This window comes from Synchytrium microbalum, assembly GCF_006535985.1.
Source record: "Synchytrium microbalum strain JEL517 chromosome Unknown SmJEL517_scf0009, whole genome shotgun sequence".
Classification (NCBI taxonomy): Eukaryota; Fungi; Chytridiomycota; class Chytridiomycetes; order Synchytriales; family Synchytriaceae; genus Synchytrium; species Synchytrium microbalum.
In genome coordinates this window covers 592,509-614,269 of record NW_022158358.1, presented here as the reverse complement: position 1 = coordinate 614,269, position 21,761 = coordinate 592,509, and the positions used below count along the sequence as shown (strand labels likewise).

Below are 21,761 nucleotides of genomic sequence, written 5' to 3'. Positions count from 1 at the left end.
TCGTTTAGATACGTTTATGATATGCAGCCAGCACAATCTGGGAGGTCGCTGTATGAGGCTGACGGAGGAAAGCTAATGAAGGAGTGTCGTGAATCTCCTGTAAGTGCTTAAGTATCCCTTATTGCTCTCTTTGCACTAAGGCGATATGTTCAATTAGCGGGCAATTGAGGTCTTCTTTCATGAATGTGAGTGGGTAAAGGTGCCCAGCTAAACCTTCTCCCTTTCGCTAAGTGCTTGTCCTGTAGATTTGTTGAGGTCTCCGCACAGGACACTCGATCCCAGTCGAGCAAATCTATTCTTTATGCCCATATACTCAGCATGCTATTTTTTTACCCTGGGATGGGAAGGAATAGATAATGCAACCGCCCTAGTGCGAAATGCTGTGAACTCTTTGGCTGAAAAGGAACAAAGAGTAAAGGATTGTTTGGACGGACATAGAAGAGATCACGTCATGATCTACTCTCATGCAAATGGTGCGACGTATACTCCTGGAGATATGACCACCCAATTTATACATATAGCTACTTACAGGCACCGACAGTCTGATATCATAGTACCGACATTTACATCAGCGGAAGGGATGCCAAGACGAGATAACTGGCATTATGGATGGAGAGAGTACTTTGCAACATTTGCGGGCTCTTGTAGTAAGAATATGTCGCCCTTCCGTATAAAGGCTTGTGAGCTACTGGATGGATACATGAGTCGCTACCCGACTTTCTTCAAACATCCAGTCATTACCTTGTTGGGAGGCCGTGCAGGACATCAATGGTCGCCAAGAAATACCCACTTTGACGAGATGCGTAATTCGACCTTTTGTTTAGCGCCAGCAGGATGGCTACCATCTTCAGCTCGAATATTTGAGGTATGCCCAGTGCTGGTTTCGTTGGTCAGTCTTTAACTTTCCTTCTCGTGCTTAGTGTGTATATGCTGGTAGCATACCAGTCATAATGGGAGCAGATCAGATAGATTTTCCTTTCGATGATCTGCTTTATCTAAGGAATGCCATAGTCTTCATACCCAAACATCAACTCAAGGATACCTTCCAAATACTCCTCAACTTTGACGAAGCTGAAATAATAAGAAGGCAGTTAATATTACGAGAGATTGGCCCTCACGCCTTTATGTATATGTGGCAAAACGCTCAATTGCAAAAAAACGGTGTGGTGGAAGAATGGCTGGTAGACTATGGAGATGATGCCTTCGAATACTTGATGATGGAACTAGCTCATAGGGCGTCCCTGCTCTGAACTATGGCTGTCGAGTGTGTATATAGAAACATCACTGGCATTAAATATTAGATTAGACCGACTATGCAATCAGACCAAACCATTTCAACGAATACACCTACAATCTCATACTGCATCGCATCAGCGTCGTATAAATATCCTATACATTGCGTCCCATTCCAGCTAGATACAAACAAGCTCTACCACAATTGATGGGTAATGTGACGAAAACTTGAAACGGATACGCATATTAGAAAATTTACGATGGTCAATAGCAATGCTCATATCCCAGTTGAGAGAGAAAGGTTGGCAAAGTGTAGCAGCGTCTTGATCGTTCAATCGTCCCGTCAACCTCTCATCAAGAGTACCACACTGTTCCAACCACAACCACATGGCTTTTGTAGAGTCACTACTAGGGTCCCCCAAGCTTACAGCTCTTGCTAGAATGAATATCCAGCTTCCATAATCAAATACCAAATAGATGCCGCTCGCACATTAGTTTCAACAGTTGGTATAAATGCAGCTGCCTAAAGAAATTCAACGTAAGAGGTGGATCAGATTCAGCAATTCTTAAATGAAAATCCAAAGTATCGTTGGATTTCTTTCGTGTTGTTGGCCAAAAGTTGGTTGAAAAGGCAATTTGTACGATATCTAGCATAATAGATTCCCGGAAGGCTATGGACTGTATGTATTATCCGATACAATATTCTAGGAGGATCTTGAGAATCTCCTTCGTGTTTCTCTCCCCTCGCCTTGGTGGGGTTCGATAGTCTTTCCTTCAATTGGTGACGAACATAAAAACATTTCATACACTAAACCAGACTCTAGACAAGCGGCGAAGCCGATTAGCAAACGTGCCCGTTAGTGCTACGAGTCCGTTATCTGCCGTTTCTACATGACTTTTGTTGGTCCAAAGGCTCTGGGAAAATGTTTTCGAGGAGGGTGCTTTGTTTGATGGTAGGATGGAGTGCTGCCGATTTCGAGCCAGTCTTTTTTCTAATACATTTGCCTTAGACCATCGGTCTGTTGTTAGCCATCCTGCTGTGGCTGACTCTATCAACATTGAAACTGCCGCATCGGAACGTTGAGGGTACCATTCTTCACGTTGTCCTTCACGTTTTGGACTCGAGTCAGCCTAGCTCCGAATGGCCTTTATGGAAATCTCTGGCAAAGGCCCGAAAGATTGCAAGCAGGACTCTATCAGTGGTGGTACATTCGCCACGAAACGTAACTGGGCATCCTCGCCTTGTTGGAGTACCCGTCCTCAATGTACAAACCGAGCAGGTGCAGTCTACTGAATATTGGATTAACGAGGCATGGGTACCACCCGACCCGACCTCACGAATTGTAGAGTTTGCGATGTTTCTGAAGTCGGAACAAAGTCTACATCCAAACGTCTTGGATTATATAGAGGACCTTTCTACAGCGTATTTCAATGGAGAGCGTAACCGATATCATGAATATGGGCCAAACCGCAAAGTGATGGGTTTCAGCCTCACTCCCATCACTTATAATGACGTAATAATGGAACCTTTTAACTGTCGAGATATAAATGACAGTTTGATATTACATCAACACCCGCAATCTATGTGGGGCTCTGTATTTGCTCCAGGGTCATGGAAACGATTTCAGCAATGGTATCGAGACCACGGTTCTCAAAATCCCTACATTCCCAACGCCTATTCCAACATATGGAAGCCTAGCCTAGAAAAGTGAGAGTTAAACAATCTTCTGTGCTTAAATCAATAAACGAATTGCTCATCAGCATTGTCAAACCTTGTTTTGATAGGTATCTGTTACGCTATATGTATGAATTCGGACACGTTATGATCACGCCTGTGAAGGACAGTTTCCTGAATGACGAGGCGTTTCGCAGTGTAAATTCGTACGAATCCCTCTTCTGTCTCCGTGGAACTTCTTGCAATGAATTTTGACACATTGAAGCTTAGGAAAAGTCTAATCATTCCAGATCTTGACACAATGTCTGTCTATGACACACGTTCTGTCCACCAAGGCTCACTTTACGATATTGTGCATAAAGATGCAGCCGCATTCGACAGCTGTACAATGATAATGCCCGTTTTTTCAAGACATGCTTCTGTTTTAGATCGAGTGGCTCATTATCAATCCCACGCCGTAATATCTAGAATCCTTGTTTTGTGGAAAAACGCCAATGCTACAATACCGACAGTAAAACCAGAACAGTATCGGATACCAGTACACTTTATACGTCAGCGGAATGCTTTCAGCAGTCGCTTTATGACTCACCCATTAATAACAACGGATTGCATCATTACTATGGACGATGACCATGACATGTAAGCCATGGAATTAGCAGAACGTCGCAGTTGTGATATTCATTCGATTACTTAGGCCTGAAGAGGTGTTGACTTACACTGTCAATGTGTGGCGTGGTCATTTTTGGGATTACCTTGTTGGCACGGACCCAAGAGGTCACGACAAAAAAGCCGGCAAATGGGTCTATCAGTATGAAGTCGACAACGGAATTTCAATGGTTTTGCCCACCGGGATGGTTACTCATCGAAAATTCTTTGGATTGTTCAATTATGAAACACCTCACGAGCTAAAGGACTTTGTAGACGAGGTCATGAACTGCGAGGACATACTAATCAACTTTGTCGTCGCTAACGCTACAGGTCATCCTCCGGTTGTACTAGAAGTCCCAATGGGACGAGGTCATATAGCAGAACTTGATAAAGCGAATGGACTCAATCACAGACCAGGGCATTGGGAAACACGGAGTCAGTGTATGAATAAGTTTGCAGATAGATATGGTAGAATGGTGTTGAAGCGGTTGGCTAGGAGAATACCACATACAGAAGGATATCTGCCACAGCTCTCGGATCTGAAAATAGTCTTGTGATTTGCTTGTCATCGAACAATACTCTGTCGCACCCAATACCATAAATCAATAGTCTAAAACCAGATGTAAAGGGGTCATTTAAAGGCTTTCGATGTTGAAAACGTATCTTGGCTTGCCTTGTACAGTCTCACGAATCCCAACTCAAGGCTTTCGCTTCGGACTACTTTGAAAGGCCAGTTGAAAGGAGAGAAGGTTCATAAAGAAATTGCTATTATCGGCTGTCTTGTCAACCTCAACGCGGTTCCCAGCAAGACGACTCCGTCGACTATCATAGTATACACTTACAATTAGAAAATTTAAAGCACGTTTTGTCAGTTTTATCTGTTATCGCTTACCGCTTACTGCATACTACGTATTTTATGCGTGTCTCTCCTTAAGTTCTTACAAAGCTACATCGTGGTCGTCGACGCGTCATAACTTTAATAGGCATCAAAAATCGGACAGACCTCGGCAGTTACATAGAAATGGACCATTTTCCTGGCAATTGGGGTAATCCTCGTAGTAGAGACAACTCTCTATTCGATTCTACTGCAGACTGGTTTCCTGGCCGAAACTCTGTCAACACACCACATGTTTCTTCCATGCCAATTACCAAGACATCGTACGTTCCTTGTAATCTCATAATCATCGAATAATTTATTTACAATTCTATACATCCATTCAGACAACCAGTTGTAACTGGTACTTCAGTACTTGGCATCAAATTCAAAGATGGCATTATGATGATAGCAGATAATTTGGGTATGCTTCGTTCAAGTTGCTTCGTATCACATGCATAAATCGGTTTACTGACACTATTTTATAGCTTCATATGGGTCTCTTGCTCGTTTCCGTGATGTGGAGCGTATCATTCCAGTCGGCGACTTTACCGTCATGGGTGCATCTGGAGATATATCAGATTTTCAAGCCATCAAGCACATGCTGGAAACTCTCATGTACGCAACGAACTATTTTTTTGGTAAAACTGACGGACTAAAGTATTTTCTCATAGGATTAAAGAATACGATATAGATGACGGCCACAAAATGTCCCCTCACAACATCTATGAATACTTGTCACGAGTCATGTATGGACGAAGAACAAAAGTCAATCCTCTCTGGAATTATCTTGTGGTTGGAGGTTACAGGAATGCGGAAAAGTAAGCATATGAAAATGTAATTGTACGAGTCGTGTGTGATCCAATCCTGTATATAGGTTCTTGGGATATGTTGATTTGCAAGGCACCACATATCAGTCTTCTACCATTGCCACTGGTTACGGAGCCTATATCGCTCAACCGCTCTTACGAAAAGCTGTAGAAGGACGTGAAGATACCCTGACCGAAGAAGAAGCCGTCAAGCTGCTGAACGATTGTATGCGTGTACTGTACTACCGTGATGCTCGATCTTTAAACAAGGTAAGTTTTATTTACATGGACTGATGTGTGTTTCTGATTTCAGTGCTCATTTTCCTGTTTCGTTTAGATGCAACGCGCTACTGTGACAGACAAGGGAGTCACCATCACTGCTCCTTATGAACTCGAAACGGAATGGGCATTCGCAGGTATGCTGATGCGAGTGATTTTCACCTTGTTCGAGACTCGAATTTCTTATCGTCTTACTAGAAACAATCAGAGGCTATGGTGCAGTATATGGCCAGTAAAATATGAAAATTGCTCAAAATTGAAAATAAAATGTGTATATCGCAATGTAGCAAGTTATTTTCCCTTAGTTCACTTAGTTGCGATCTCTAACGTTCAAAACTCACAGTTTCTCGGTAAACTAGTGATTCGTAGCAATGCAAGCACTGGGAGGATATGGCTCTGGTTCCGAAGAGGACGAAGAGCCAGCAGTTGTTAAAAAGCCTCGAGTTGAACTAGCGCCAGATGTCAATGCACAGGTTTGTTGTCGCTATTTGAAGAAGCAATATTCAGACGACAACCAACACAAGTTTTATAGGACTTATCATCATATAGACCTCTAACAAGTCCAAAAACCAAAGAATTGACTCATAATATGCTATATCAAGATCTAGCCAAACCTGTTGCTGGTCCAGCAAATCCGTGGCGAGCAGCACATCAAGAGCAGAAAAACACATTAACAGGATACGTAGAACGCTTCCATGTCAACGATGTTACATTCAATACCCTACAACGTACGTATCATAACTTTGGATACACCGTTGATCCCAACTCGAACGGAGATGTGATGGTTGGAAATGCAGAAGTAGCCTATAAGATGAATGGCGCTACTATAAACGATTCCATCAAACGGGAAGCTCCAGCTCCTAAACGTAAAGCTCGGGGTGATGTAGTATCTGATCCATTGAACTTTACGGGTCCATGGGCTGGATATGAAGAAGAACGTGTTGGACCTGGCACTATTGCCGCACCATCAGAAGCTGAACGATACGCCGCAGAATACGCATCCACGGGCACGATTGGTGGAATAGCTACGCCAGCCAATACCAATGAGCCCGTCGTGGTTACCGTAGGAAGTACCAATCCTGAAAAGGCAGAAATACAGCCTGGTAGTGAAAGAACCGTCTTCCATGGTGAATCTGAGAAGGATTATTTGGGCAGAACGTATATGCATGTACCAACAGATTTGGATGTTAATTTATTGGGAGAGTCTGGTAGTCAGGAATGTTTTTTGCCCAAGAAGCTGATTCATACCTGGACGGGACACACTAAAGGTGTTAATGCTATTCGATTCTTTCCCAAATCGGGTCATTTGCTGTTGTCGTGTTCTATGGATGGTAAAGCAAAGGTAAGCGCTCATTTGGAGCAGTCAACCCGCAACTTCTCATTTTCTCATTACCACTAACATTGATTAGCTATGGGATGTGTATCATGATCGTCGTGTATTGAGAACGTATATAGGTCATAGTAAAGGTATTCGAGATGTGAGCTTCAACAATGATGGAACCCGCTTTTTGACGGCAAGTTATGACCGATTTATGAAACTTTGGGATACTGAGACTGGTAAGTGCCAGTCAACCAGTTGTACTGTACCTTTCAAATTTTTAAACTACCTTCCTCTGGTTTCCAGGTCAATGCATATCATCATTCACAACACGCAAAACACCATATTGTATCAAATTCAACCCAGACGATGATAAGCAACACATATTCCTGGCCGGCATGCAAGACAAAAAGATTGTGCAATTCGACATCAACTCTGGAGAGATTACGCAAGAATATGATCAGCATTTAGGTGCCGTCAACACCATCACATTTGTGGATGATAATAGGCGATTTGTCACTACATCTGACGACAAGACGCTGCGAGTATGGGAATATGATATACCGGTAGTGATCAAGTATATTGCAGAGCCCGATATGCACTCTATGCCAGCTGCTGCTCTATCGCCGAACAGTAAGTGTACCTGACTGAACGAAAGGATTGTACCTAGCTATGCTGACTTATATTTCCGTAGAAAAATGGCTTGTATGTACATCACTAGATAACCAGATCGTAGTGTACTCTGCCCGAGACCGTTTCCGCGAGAATCGTAAAAAGGGATTCCGTGGTCACCTTATAGCTGGATACGCTTGTCAACCTTCCTTCTCACCAGACGGTCGCTTTATATCATCAGGAGATTCAGCAGGCTTTGTCTGGTTTTGGGACTGGAAGTCGTGTAAAGTGTTGAAGAAGATGAAGTGTCATGATCGAGTCGTGTTGAATGCTGAATGGCATCCTCACGAAACATCAAAGATGGCAACTTGCTCCTGGGATGGCACCATTAAGTACTGGGATTAAAAGCAGTTGCTCTATGTATAGGTCGTTTCGCATGAATATAATCATAGTTGGTTTTCTCGTGATGGCCAGTGGCAGTGGTGTCCGATGTTTTATCTTGATTTCTTAGATAACCATATCACACAAAAGAAACTCCCGGCTCTATCCCGTGATTGGTTCATATTAGGTTCTTAGTACGTCGATTTCCAGGTTCATTTTCTTATCTGTAGTTGTGTACTACCGTTCTACCAGTACTGTTGTAGTCTTCAGTTTTGAGCTCTAATCTAAAAACGAGGGCGGAAGTGGCCGGCCATCAACGCTAAACTTAGGACAGTATGAAGGCTGGCCTGTTTGGGCGCGTTACGATGCAGAGTCTATGGCGTCTGGTCCTGTTGCTGGTTGCTCTTGCAGTCGGTGTTGGTTTTCTTTCTGTTTGGAGAACGGACAGGTACAAGTTCGTCGTTACCCTTAACTTTATGCTAACTTATCTTTCCTTTCGTAGTGAAACAGAAACTACAATACAGCGAGCGAGCCTTCCTGGCAATTCGACTGAATCAACAGATACTCGGATGCTCGTCCAAGATCGAGATCAAGGTTACCATGCCAACCCAAACTACACCATGTCATACGAATGGTATGATCTCATGAGGGTATGTCCTGCCTCATGAGCTTTCTGAAGCGTCTCACCACTGACCCACTGCAAATTCAACAACAGGTCGATATTCGTCACAAGGCCTTCAACTCGTTCGAGATTGCCAGGAGGCAGTCCATACTGGCGAATCTCAAAATGTATACCGTGACTTTTGCTCCAGTAAACGTTCCTAGCTCATCCGTCTCTTTCCAATTGTAGTTATGTCTATGACATGGATCCTGCCACATCTGGCAAGCAGCTATACGAAGCTGACAACAGTAGAATTATGAGAAACTGCCGGCTGTCGTATTGGGCGTATGAGGTCTTCTTCCATGAATACTTGCTACAGTCTCCCTATATAACAAAGAACGCATCCGAAGCATCGTTATTTTATATACCGATTTACTCATCATGCTACTTTTTTGATATTGGATGGAAATCCATCGCTAATGCCACAGCGCTGGTTCGGGATGGTATAAAAAGTTTAGCTGCCAAGGAACCACGAGTACAGGCCGCTTTAGATGGAAAACGCAAAGACCACATCATCGTATATTCTCACGGCCGAGGAAGCGTGTACGCTCCACCGGAGATGAGCTCCCAATTTATACATATAAGTCCCTTCCGAGCCGGGCCTAGAGACATCATTACTCCACTGTTTGCTATCCCAGAAGGACTCCCCAATAGAAACGCTTGGCATTATGGCTTTAGGGAGTACTTTGCTACATTTGCTGGGTCTTGTGCGCCAAGTAACTCAGCTCCAATTAGAATAAAATTGTGTGATCTTTTAGATGACCTGCTTAAGTCGGATCCAGCCTTCTTCAGCTACCCAAGGATCACGCTGCTTGCCCTAATCGCAGGACACAAATGGAGGCCAAAGATAGAGCACTTTGATGAAATGAGAAGAACGACCTTCTGTTTGGCACCAGCTGGCTGGTCGCCATCGTCTGTAAGATTCTTTGAAAGTGTCTATGGTGGATGTATTCCAGTGCTGATTGGGAGTGATGACATTGACTTCCCCTTTGCCGATACGATACATCTACAGGTACGACAAGTGTTATAACCTGTTGTTTCTTGTGAGAATGTTGTGTTAAACAGAGCTTTGGGTCACCTTGGTTATGCTAGACTAAAGTTTCTCGTCAAACCAACAGAATGCCATCGTTTGGATTCCCGAAGAGGACATTTCTCGCATGTTTGATATATTATTAGCTATAGATGAACAGGAAGTCATTAAAAGGCAGCTCATACTGAGGGAGATCGGACCTTATAACTTTTATTATATGTGGCAAGCCATTCAATTGAAGAAGCTTCAGATTCAGGAGGCTCGCGACAAGGTCATCGAGTTCCCCAAGTGGCTTGAAGAGTCGTATGAACGGGATGCGTTTGATAATCTACTACTAGATCTGGCTCATCGCAGTACTCTCGTCTCTCTCACATAAATTGGAACAGAGTATGATCGATGTACCTCTCTCTCACATAAATTGGAACGGAGTAAGGTCCATGTATTAAGGATTGGTACATAAATGGCGTAGCTAGGTTGACCCGTCCCGAGAAGCCCGAGAACCCAGCTTTGAAACCATATGAAACAGCAGAAACGACAATTCTCTGAAAGTGGTGTCTTGTGCAGAATTGCAGAGTTGTGGGGGTAGAATATGCGACCAACTGTCGAGTCACTGCTTGATTGTGCGGCGAGCATCGTTTTAATAATGAAATAGCTGTTCCGTTGTCAAAACGATGAAGCAGACCATGAGTGCTTTTGGCTAGCAGTTACCAAAGAGCGTAGAATCGGTAGGCATTTGATGATGCAAGTGGCACTTCTTGAATGAATCATTCGGTGAAAATGAAACAGTGACGAACCCAGCTGGACCGACATCATTGCTCTCCAGTTTAGGCGATTCTTGACATTATTGTGAGTTTTTCCAAGGCCTTTCGGAAGGGTCGCATCTGAGCCACAAACCACTTGTAGACTGGAAGAGGACTACCTTACTACTGGCATCCTTGCAATGGAAAGCAAGCTGCGACAGGCAACTTCTGGACTTCCCAGCGGACTTCTTACCTCATTTATGGCTTCGCACGGAATGAAACTAGAACATTTCTTCCCAAGCGGACTGAATTCACAACGCTTCCCCAAGCATCTGCCCGCAATGGTCTTTAAAGCTTCACTATGGATTGCTGCATCTGCAGGAACCGTCCTGTTCAACAAGTACCTTTTGTATGAACTCGATTTTCGTAGGTGTTGTCGGGCATCATGAATATATCATCAAATATCGTTGAACAGTCACATGTGCCAACCTCAAACCTCTTCCTTCTATAGCATTTCCATTGTTTCTGACATTGTGTCAAAGTTTATTGGCCACCGCTGGAACATGGGCACTAGAAAAGCTCACAAATCGCAATGACGAGATTGTTCTCGATTGTAAACTGGTAGTGGTTCTGCCAATGGGTTTGCTGTTTTCCATCAGTCTGATGGCGTCAAATATGGCATCTCTTCACCTGACTGCGACTTGTACTGCTATGTTGAAAGTATGTAAACGACATTCAAGCCGTCAAACAAGTCTATGACCAAATTGGTGCTGACTCGTAGTTCTTTGAATTAGGCCAGTACCCCGGTCATTGCATTTATTCTGGGATTCCCATTTCGAAAAGACGAGGCTACCGGGACTCTATTGCGATTGCTGATTGTGATTGTTGCTGTACTTTTCGTTTCGTACAAGGAAACCCAATGGCCGTTCGTAGCGTTCATCTTTCAAGTGATGGCAGTCATTATAGAGGCCGTTAGAATCGCCATAAGTTCAGAATTGATGCCGGGACGGCAGCTCCCCCTCCACTTTTTCGCACCGGTGAGTATTTGATGTGTTTCCTGAAATGACCACACAAACCAAACGAACCTTTGAATCTTTTAGATATGCGCTGGTGTGAGTGGGCTAGGATTTCTAATATTTGAGGCTAATAACCTCTCTATGAGCCACATCAATGCACTTGGAATACACGTGTTGCTTTTAAATTGTGTAGTGGCCTTCCTCGCGAATCTGGAAGCGAGTTTAATAGTAAGCATGCTTCGCTGTTCCTTTTACTTTCGTTCTACTGACACTGATTCTAGGTGGGAAAAGCTTCGATTTCGCTGATGACTGCGTCCAGATTTGTTAGTGATGTCGTGGTGATTGCGGCTTCAACTTTTTTCTGGTCCACGAGTATATCCGCCATACAATTGTTTGGCTATGGAACCGTCCTGCTGTGGGGTGTATGGTACCCGGACCGTCAACGAGTTACAATATTGATAGGCGCTATGTTGCTGCTTCTTGCTGTTGGGGGTATACTTAGCTCAAGACCTGAGGTCAATATGAATCACGCTTCCGAGGCAGTAATTGACAATATCAATAGTACGCCAACCGCTAGCCTGGTATCTTTGCCCTCTTTTTCTCCTTTACCACTGCCAACTAGGAAGCGAAGCACTCTACGGTTGCTGATATCTGGTCAGCGGCTGGCTCCTCCGCCAAGAATAAATCCAGCGGCATCCAAAGTGCTGCTACTGGGTATATTTAGTACTGCCGAGAAGTTTGGACGTCGACAAGTAATAAGGTCGACATACTTGCAACATAGAACATCCAGAATAGATGCTATATTTGTAATAGGCAAGCCAAAGAACGATGTCATGGGTGCTTACGTTGCCTTAGAGAACCAGCTATATTCAGACATACTTGTTTTAAATATCACGGAGAATATGAACGAAGGCAAAACATACGAGTATTTTGCAGCAGTAGGGAGAGATTTTGAAGACGATGAATATCTGTATGTTGCAAAAGCCGACGACGATTCATTTATATTGTTGCCGAGACTTGAGTACCGTCTAGACGTAGAAGGAGCTGACAAGCGAACAGGGGCTTACTTTGGACATCAGTGGGACTTTTATATGTCTGGTTGGTGTTACGGTCTGTCTTGGGATCTTGTAAAATGGGTTGCTCACGATTCCCATCCCAAAGCTAACGCTATTGGCCACGAAGATTCGATGACTGGCAAGTGGCTACGAGATAAGAATAAGACTCAGCACTTTTGGCCCTTCAAAAAGACAGAGTTCTACGAGCCACCTACTGTGGGACGAAACGCCTTTAAACGTAACGTAACAATTAATAATACCATTTTATTGCACGGCCTCAAAGCAGACCTTGACTTCATCACTTATTCAAGAATGCTGCTACATGATATTATGCCACCACAATATAGAAATAATTCAGCTATTTAAATAAATCCGTCGTAGAAACTGTAACAGTTGTCAATTAAATGTAGATGAGAGCCAATTGCATTAATACTTTTGAATGAGGTTGAATGAAACGTAGGTTAGTGTCCATAGTTCATGCTTTTCGATCGGTCTAGACGTACCCACTGATCCTGGTCTCGAACGGCCCTCTTCCAGTAGTTCCTTTGGAGGAGCCCGCACGGTCATTATAAATGAACCTTGATAGTGATACCAGTAGGCACCATTCTCACAAAAACTGAAAGGATGTTTATTCTAGTAAAATGAATGCTTCAGTAGCAAAAGACAGCAGCTACACGACAGTGCGTTACCTTTGGATAATTGTCATCGTATTTATACACCTTGGGCATCAAAAGACCATTTCATCGGGTGCAAGGAAGTATGTCTCCACATATACCTACCACTTTAACGAATTAAACTCTTTGCGAAGCGTTTAGAAAGGCCCTCATTCTTACCTAAATAAGCGTCTGGACCCTGCACCATTCTTTATCCCATTATGAGGATTTTGTTCCAAGAGCAAGAACCGTCAAAACGAGAGGAAGGCGAGGTCAATCAAGGCGATCCTTCACTGCTAAACCCGCACAGTAACAGAATCGGTCCAATTGCTACGTCGTATCGTTGTCAACGAATGTGCAAGTAATGTATTGATTGAGAAACACTGCATCACTATTTGATTTCGGGAAACAAAACGTGTTAGGTCATTATCCGCAGGAATGCTGTATATCAAGGCCTCTCACATCCACCCAAAATATGCAGTCAGGATTCAAGTCGTCCTCCATTGCAGCAATGAGACACCACTCCTTGACAAACCCTATGAAACAGTATCAGAGAAAAAGTAATCGCACACAGGTAACGACAGGGACTTACTGGGATCGATGCGCTCGTTTTTGTGTGCTAAACAGTCCCTGACAAACTGGTAATCATACGCATTTTTCACATGGTATCCATGCGTGGGATCATACATTTCTCGGTAAGGCATCGTAATCTGTTTAAGCTTTTCGTAGTCCACATCGGGCGCAAACTGTGTAAAAACGAGTTGGACTTCATTTGACTGAAAGTTTTGATAGTTTTGATAGTTCAGTTGGCTTTTCATATGAAAAGCTAACAGTGAGAGAGAGAGAGCGAGCTACAAACAGCAAAATTGGATCTTCAGGGAACTGAGCCCTGACTAGTAGTGTGCTAACCACTACACCAAACACCCAAAATGCAAGTCTTCGACCAACTGGCCGAGTTGCTCAATAGCTATTCAATAGCATTCTTCCAATCTAGGTTTCCTATCAGATGTGAAGCTTTTGCAGCATTCAGACATTGTTTTCCAATGTACATGCCAGGTACACCGACGATAGCTCCAGTTCCATTTGCGATTCTCTGAGGATGACTCTCAATTTGGTCGTTCACACCCCACTATTCTGTAGTTATGTTAGAGAAGTTAACAAAGGTAATTTCTGTTCGCGAACGATCGACTCTGGAACCCTGTCAGCAGATAATGGCAAGTGTTGGAGCGAGACAATCAGAAGCTAAACGTTGGAATGACCATGAGCAAATGGTTCGAAACAAGCAAAAAGACACGAAATGAAGCACATTAACAACAGAATTACATCATTTCTTACTGATTAGTGTATGCTCTAGAGTTGAGTTTCAAAGTCCAGTCATTCCGCGACAAAGAACGTGTCGTGCGTCGATTTTTCTATATGGCCGCGCCGAGAGATGCGTCACATTTCATTGGCATTATACCATGGATCAATGATGTGGGTCCCTCTGCTCTTGTTTGGGGTTGGAGCACGAATGTGTTGTTCAACAAGTCAGGCCTTGTCGTATTTTGAAGCGTGGTCAGTGATCAAGACGCAATGGGTAATACTCAGAGCGAGAATCTATCCTACTACTAGTTCAGTTTGTTAGTTTGTTCCTGAGGCGATTTAAGCGTTCTGAACTTCATACTCACCAATTCGTTCGCAAACAAAACCAAAGCTTTTAACGAGACTAAAGTGGGCCAAACAAGCTTGATATTATACAGACCGCCGGCTCCAACAAGCTCAGTCATACTCTGTACCTCTGTCAATTCAAAACTTTTTTGCCACAAACCAGCGAGATGGCATTAGATAAAGAAGAAGCTTGCCTACGAGATAGTGACGACGATTCCGGCTTCATTGAGGGAACTGCCAGTGTTGAAGGTGACAAGGACTCTCTGGTTGCCAGTGAAATCAGGGCGACATCAACACCATTGGACGACACAAGGCAGGTTTCAAATAAGGACTTCTCATTTACCTATGCTAATCGTTTGACCATTTCAATTAGGCTGCAAGTCACTCATTATAGGCCAGCAACAGAATGTGTATTCATCGAAAACACTGGTGTTCGAGATTCATACAATGCATCATCCATTCCAATCTACATGAGTGCCACTTTCAAACAATCTTCATCAAGCGAGATGGGCGAATATGATTACTCGAGATCCGGAAATCCAACTCGAACACATCTTGGTAGGTTTGCTTGCAGGCTGTCAGTAATCACGTCTGCTCACAAAGTCAAACCTGACCAATAGAGTCGCATTTGGCCAAACTTATGGCTGCAAAGCGAGCTTTTGCGATTACCAGTGGAATGAGCGCACTAGATGTCATATCACGACTGGTCAAGTCTGGGGAAGAAATCATTGCTGGTGATGATCTATACGGAGGTTTGTATTAATCCTTTATTGATATGTCATTCGAATCTCAGACTTAACCCCATACCCTATTTACAGGAACTAATCGATTGCTTACATTCCTCAAAGATAATAATGGAGTCACCGTACATCATGTAGATACCACAACCGCAAGCAGTATTTTACCCTTCCTGTCAGAAAAGACACGTCTCGTATTACTAGAGACACCAACCAACCCCATGATAAAGATTGCTGACATACCCACCATATCCACCTTGGTACGAGCGCAAGCTCCTAACGCAATTGTTGTCGTGGACAATACTATGATGAGTCCATACCTTCAAAAGTGCCTGGACCTCGGAGCAGACATTGAGTACCACTCTGGAACCAAGTATCTTAGCGGTCACCATGATCTTATGGCTGGAGTTGTTGGTGTCAAAGATGAGGCTCTTGCACAGGTATGGGTCATGTGCAGTAACAATTGAACTGCAACTGTCACCCTAACCGCCGAAATCCCATTACTAACATAAACCCATCATAGAAAATATACTATATTATCAATGCTACAGGTTGTGGCTTGACACCTTTAGATTCCTTTTTGCTATTACGTGGCGTCAAGACGTTGGCTGTCCGAATGGATCGACAGCAAGCCAACGCTAGGATTGTCGCTGAATTTCTAGAATCCAAAGGATTCAAAGTGCACTACCCAGGTCTGCCTTCTCATCCCCAATACCATTTACACAACAAGATGGCAAAAGGACCAGGAGCTGTCCTGTCTTTTGAGACGGGTGATGTTGAAAAGAGTGGAAGGGTTGTTGAAAGCACTCATATATGGGCTATTAGTGTGTCATTTGGTTGTGTCAACTCGCTCATAAGGTATGTGATGCTTTAATTTCCTCTTTTCTTCTGGCTCACAGAGTGCTTCTCTAGCATGCCATGTCGCATGTCGCATGCTTCGATTCCTGCTCACGTGAGGAAAGAAAGAGCTCTTCCTGAAGATCTAATCAGGCTATGTATCGGTATTGAAGATGTGGAGGATCTGGTGGAGGACCTGTCAAACGCTCTCACTACGGCCGGTTTCTAATATCGCTTCATTGAACGATCTCAATATATTCGAATATTTTTATAATTTTCAGGCAGCGAGAACAGTTTCGTAATTACAAAGCGCAAAAGCCCAAACTGCTGCATCCCTAAAAATACTTGTCGGTTGAAACAACAACTTGAGTTTAGAGGAAGGATATCGTTCCCTTGATTTCGGCTTCTAAAAATGATACAGAGCAGGATGTACTTAGGTGGTAGTCTTGTTGAGGTTGGCCTTCAGCTCGCCCCTTTCCGCCTTGCGTAACTTTTGTGTTCTGATTGATCTAGACCAGTTCCAACTGTTTCGTAGCTTCATTGTCTACTGGTGGTACTGGTGAATTTGCTGTTAGCAGCTGCCTGCTTAAATTTCTGCCAGTTCCTCCTTCAGCAGACAGTTTTGCCTGTGTTGTATTTGAGGTTCGTGGCCTGGTCGACGAACGTATTTGGAACAGGCTGGCCATAGTATCCAGTTATCGTTTTGTGCTTCACTGATCTTCTAACTACCCACTCTTGGGGGTACTAATACGTGTTACTGGTTCGCCCAAAGTTCCCCCTTAGCATTATTCATTTCTCATAGTTCACACAATTCGAGAAATGCTTGAAAGTGAAACTGTGGGAGATGTTGCGACGATTTGCTATCTTCCAACAATTCCCCGCATTCCAAGGCAATCCGATATTCTCGCTGTCAAAACCAAGGTCAAAACCCATTACGATTTGAGGCTCAGCAGTGGTTGCCAAGCAAAAGTCTAGATTCCTCACCAAGGACCACTCTCCAGAGCATCAGCAGACACCAAGACAAAGGCCCCCTTCGATTCCACGCCTCCCGGCGCGCTACATCGTAGACCAGGTCAGGTTTTCATGCTTTTGAGTTATCATTGCTATTCTATCGCATCTACTAGCATTAAAAGCTAAAAGCTTTCAGTGCAGGTTAGAATACGACGCCATGGTTAGCAAGAATCTCAAAAGAGTACCACTAATGCTGAGCTCGGTTGCATTCATATTCGCAATTTTGATGCTTGCCTATAAACCGACAAAGCAACTGAAACACAACGAACCAACGGCGGATCTCACCACCATAAACGATGCATCATGTCCTGAGTTGCTCTCAACAATCGAAACTGGAGTTGTTTATCAAACTCCTCCCCAAGTTCTCTCAAACGTCCCACAATGCTACATCTTTGACCCTCCGGAACAAAAGATTGGCTCTGGTATTTTGTAAGTGACTCGTTTCTTTTTGATACTTTCCTCTGCTGGCTGTGTCAGAGACTTTCATTGTTGCATTGTTTCAAACTCTGTGCCGTGGCACTAACATTTGATTGTTTCCCCTCAACCATCAAGAATGTATGCATGGCATTCGAATTCGACAAAAGCCATGACGTACTACGAAGAGGGCGTGCGAGTCGCTAAAACGTACAAGAGGTATAATCCAGATGTCCACATTGTCATGGCAACATCAGTCCCGGGAATGGCCTGTAGTGACAGTCTCTTTTCAAGACACATTTTGTAAGAGAACATTCGAATCAATATTCTTTTTCAATACTGATGTCGTTGGTATCCCAATAGTATCAACATGACTACATATGGAAACGATCCGATGTGGGCTGTCAGAATTCGTTATAAGATCTTTACGCCTTTCGAAATCACGCTAGCACCAGATACAGATACCAATCCGTGTGGATCTGTAAAGGCGATATTCAATCCGGACGTTGGAGTAGACTTTGCAACTATTTCACATCATCCGGTCTACTATATCCCAGATTGTGGGGTTAGAGCCTGGTGGTGGAATAATAGAACTGCTCACTTCTTGGATTCGTGGTACAACTATACACTGGAACTAGTCGCAACAAAGTCCAAGTATGTGAAATGGGGAAATGATCAAGGTACTGTGTCTGATGTTTCAGAATGTAATATTGAGTGTTTCTTTAATGTTCGTGGATGCTTAGACGTGTTAATGGTCTTGGCGCATGACTATTTGGTTAAATATCCCGATTTTCGAATGGGCTGGCTCTCTTCGGGATTCGGGCTACGTGCTAATAACCTTGAAGTACGACCTATTTCGTTATTGTCTCACCATCTGGAAATTAAGGTTGCCCGCCTCTTAGCATCAGCACTGGTCTGAACAGAGTACACTCCGATCGTATCTCACGTATCCTGCAGAAGGCCCCATAGTGATTGTGCATGGACCAACCGCTGAAACCTGGTCTGCCGAGGGGTTGGATGGCGTTTGTGATGCAGTTATCTCTGTACCGGGAGCCGCTTCAATCGTCTTTCAAACAGGCACATGGAGTTATCAAAATCCAACATGGGAACTGGCGTTCACTCAAGAGGAATGTAATGCCCTTTTGAAGAACGAAACTTGTACTCCAGGATTATTTTGGCAACTGCTGAAGAGACCGAATTCACTGGGATACCCGGCTCGTCGCATATATAAAGAGGATTTGATGGACTTGAACATATCCATGACGGGGCGGTTGAAAGTTAATTTTACGATTCCAACCGACTATAAAAGAGGTATAATACCCAGGCCGGCAAGGGTGGAGCCACTGCCACCGGTGATCCCAGCAGTGTTGACCACCGGTAACTGAAACGCTGAACATAAATGGTACACCACAATGAGTACAACAGTATTCCTGAAGATACGCAATTCGCAATAAGTCTTAATACTGGGTTCATAATTCGAAGCATTAGGTTAGGATGGGCGTCATCCAGAAATAATCCGTACCACCATAGAACCTTCCACACGAGAATGGCGTTGATGCTGCCCAAAAGCTTTCTTACACGACCTATCTCAAATCTGACACGACGGAATCATGTCCTGTTTCCAAACATAACTACAAATCAAAGAAAGACTTGGGAGCAATATCATGTCTTTGAACACTTGGTTTACATTAATGCGAGGTCAAGCCTTACTACCAATCCAATGTACTTAATGTATATCCGGAGATAACAATCTCGCATCCAGCGCTGATGCTCCAGCTCCAAGTATGCCAACAAAACAGCATGCCTTGCGATTCGTTCCTCCAATAGCAGCTCTCACTCCAATGCTTGTAGCGTATGTACGATTTTGACAATTTCGAAGGATTGCAATGAATAGATTTTGGAGCAGCACGAGCGGCCGTAATTATCGGCGATCACTGCAAGATTTGGGCTCGATTTGGTCCATTCGTTCATGCCTGAGTTTTCCTTTTCTTTATGTGTTGGAATTCACTTGGCAAGGCGACAAACTTTGCTATGTGCTCACTTAGCGGGAGATGATAGGTCAAATTGATGAGCAAGCGTTGAGACAAGGTTCAGCGGGAAAAATGGCGATCAATCTATGTTAAAAATGTAGTTTTAGTGAATAATTCCTTAACAAATACTTGCCGGTGAAAGTGGCGATCGTAAACGGGCGCACGTCTGTATCTCTCAACTGGCTAATCGGATAATGGAGCAGCTGCAATTCAAAATTTACGGAATATAATTTTTAGTAGTTTCTGGATGACTTCATTGAACGTCTCAGACTTCTTTTAACATCATAGATTTTACGATATGGACGCATTGCCGACAAACAGCTCGAGTCCACTATTTACAGAGCAATGGCAAAGGGCAAAGCTCAGAATTGCCTCTGTGCTCTGATGAAGCTCGCTCAACTCCATTCGTAATAGAAAAGATTCATATTTTTGAAACCATCCACATGAGCCTCATGACAATACACGAGCCTCATTACCATCAAACATATTAAAGAGTTCGCCGTCTTATGAACGAACGAAAATCTGTCTGCACAGGGGCATTACAATGCGCAGGCTAGGACAGCAGATATTGTTGTTGGTGACTCTCATCTTTGGATCATTGCTTCTCCTATCAAGAAAGAGGACGAGGTACGTATGTGGTTGGAGGTCGTCAAAATGCCGGGTAGGCCGTTAGACGTGATTGCTAACGAATAACGCGCACTCCCATAGTGTCGCAAACGATATAATCCATCAAGTTGTTCTTCCTTGCGATTCCAGTGAATCTACAACCACTAGAGTGCTCCTTCAAGACCGAGATCAAGGTTATGAAGCCAACACAAACTACACCATACCAGACGAATTGTATGATCTCACCAAGGTATGTGTCTTTTCATCTCCCGAAGAGTCTCCGCTTGCAACTGACGCACGTCGAAGCACAGGAAGACATTCGTCACAAGGCTTTCAACTCGTTCGAGATTGCCAGGAGGAAAGCCATACTAGCAAATCTCAAAATGTGATCAATGAATTCTAAACTGGTTCCTTCTTCAGCTCACCTCTTTCTTTGAAAATACAGTTATGTCTACGATATGGACCCTGCCAAGTCAGGCAAAGACCTCTACGAGGCAGATAATGGCAGAATAATGAAGGCGTGTCGCACCTCCTACTACTCCTATGAAGTCTACTTCCATGAGTACTTGCTACAGTCTCCCTATATAACAAAGGATGCTTCAGAAGCGTCGCTATTTTACATCCCGATATACTCAGCATGCTACTTCTTTGATGTCGGATGGAAGGGAGGCCCCAATGCCACAGCTCTGGTTCGTACCGGTGTAAACAGCATTGCGGCAAAGGAACCTCGAGTACAAGCAGCTCTAGATGGGAAACGGAATGATCACATAATTCTATATTCCCACGACCGTGGGAGCTATTACGCTCCACCAGAGATGAGGAGCCAGTTTATACATATAAGTCCTTTCCAAGCTGGGCCAAGAGACATAATTGCCCCTTTTTTTGCCCATCCAGACGGTCTTCCCAACAGAGACACGTGGCGGTATGGCTTTCGCGAGAACTTTGCTTCATTTGCAGGAACGTGCCTGTCGGGTCCGGTCAGAACGAAATTGTGTAATCTTTTAGCAGGACTGCTCCACACAGACCCAGAATTCTTCAGTTATCCCGCCATCACTTTGCTACACTTGATCAAATCACATAAATGGAGACCCAAAAATGCTCACTTTGTTGAAATGAGCAAAACCACATTCTGCTTGGCACCAGCTGGTTGGGTGCCATCGTCGGTAAGATTATTCGAAAACGTATATGGTGGATGCATTCCCGTCTTAATTGGGACGGATGACATTGTCTTCCCATTTGCCGATATGATTCATTTACAGGTATTTCCAGAAGAAAACTACAATTTGTTCATTTGCATCATCAAATGTGCGATTCTAACTTGGTTGCTCATCTGACTGCTGATTTGAAAAATAGAATGCAGTCATCTGGATACCCGAAGTCGATATTCCTCGGATGTTTGAGATTTTATTAGCCATAGATGAGCAGGACATCATTAGAAGACAGCTCATATTACGGGAGATCGGACCTCATAACTTTTACTATATGTGGCAAGCTG

The 21,761-nt window shown here is 43.7% G+C and overlaps 4 protein-coding genes across 4 annotated transcripts; all 4 read left to right on the top strand.

Annotated features, from left to right (window-relative positions):
- Window positions 1–4,577: 4,577 nt before the first annotated feature.
- SmJEL517_g02355 (uncharacterized protein) lies at window positions 4,578–5,754 on the top strand (the record flags this gene model as incomplete). The annotated part of the gene is made up of 7 exons (XM_031168283.1): window positions 4,578–4,714; window positions 4,778–4,854; window positions 4,919–5,048; window positions 5,105–5,251; window positions 5,308–5,509; window positions 5,577–5,655; window positions 5,717–5,754. The coding sequence occupies 7 exons, from the start codon at window positions 4,578–4,580 to the stop codon at window positions 5,752–5,754; spliced, it is 810 nt and encodes a 269-aa protein (XP_031025818.1).
- A 135-nt stretch (window positions 5,755–5,889) lies between these two features.
- Window positions 5,890–9,896, top strand: SmJEL517_g02354 (uncharacterized protein; the record flags this gene model as incomplete). The annotated part of the gene is made up of 9 exons (XM_031168282.1): window positions 5,890–5,991; window positions 6,051–6,860; window positions 6,928–7,075; window positions 7,143–7,469; window positions 7,531–7,840; window positions 8,332–8,479; window positions 8,545–8,618; window positions 8,680–9,502; window positions 9,609–9,896. 9 exons carry the CDS (start codon window positions 5,890–5,892, stop codon window positions 9,894–9,896), a joined length of 3,030 nt encoding a protein of 1,009 aa, XP_031025819.1.
- A 564-nt stretch (window positions 9,897–10,460) lies between these two features.
- On the top strand, window positions 10,461–12,697 carry SmJEL517_g02353 (uncharacterized protein; the record flags this gene model as incomplete). The annotated part of the gene is made up of 5 exons (XM_031168281.1): window positions 10,461–10,686; window positions 10,772–10,980; window positions 11,055–11,297; window positions 11,361–11,504; window positions 11,558–12,697. The coding sequence occupies 5 exons, from the start codon at window positions 10,461–10,463 to the stop codon at window positions 12,695–12,697; spliced, it is 1,962 nt and encodes a 653-aa protein (XP_031025816.1).
- Window positions 12,698–14,798: 2,101 nt separating this feature from the next.
- SmJEL517_g02352 (cystathionine beta-lyase) lies at window positions 14,799–16,434 on the top strand (the record flags this gene model as incomplete). The annotated part of the gene is made up of 5 exons (XM_031168280.1): window positions 14,799–15,189; window positions 15,252–15,383; window positions 15,450–15,808; window positions 15,892–16,226; window positions 16,281–16,434. 5 exons carry the CDS (start codon window positions 14,799–14,801, stop codon window positions 16,432–16,434), a joined length of 1,371 nt encoding a protein of 456 aa, XP_031025817.1.
- Window positions 16,435–21,761: the final 5,327 nt, after the last annotated feature.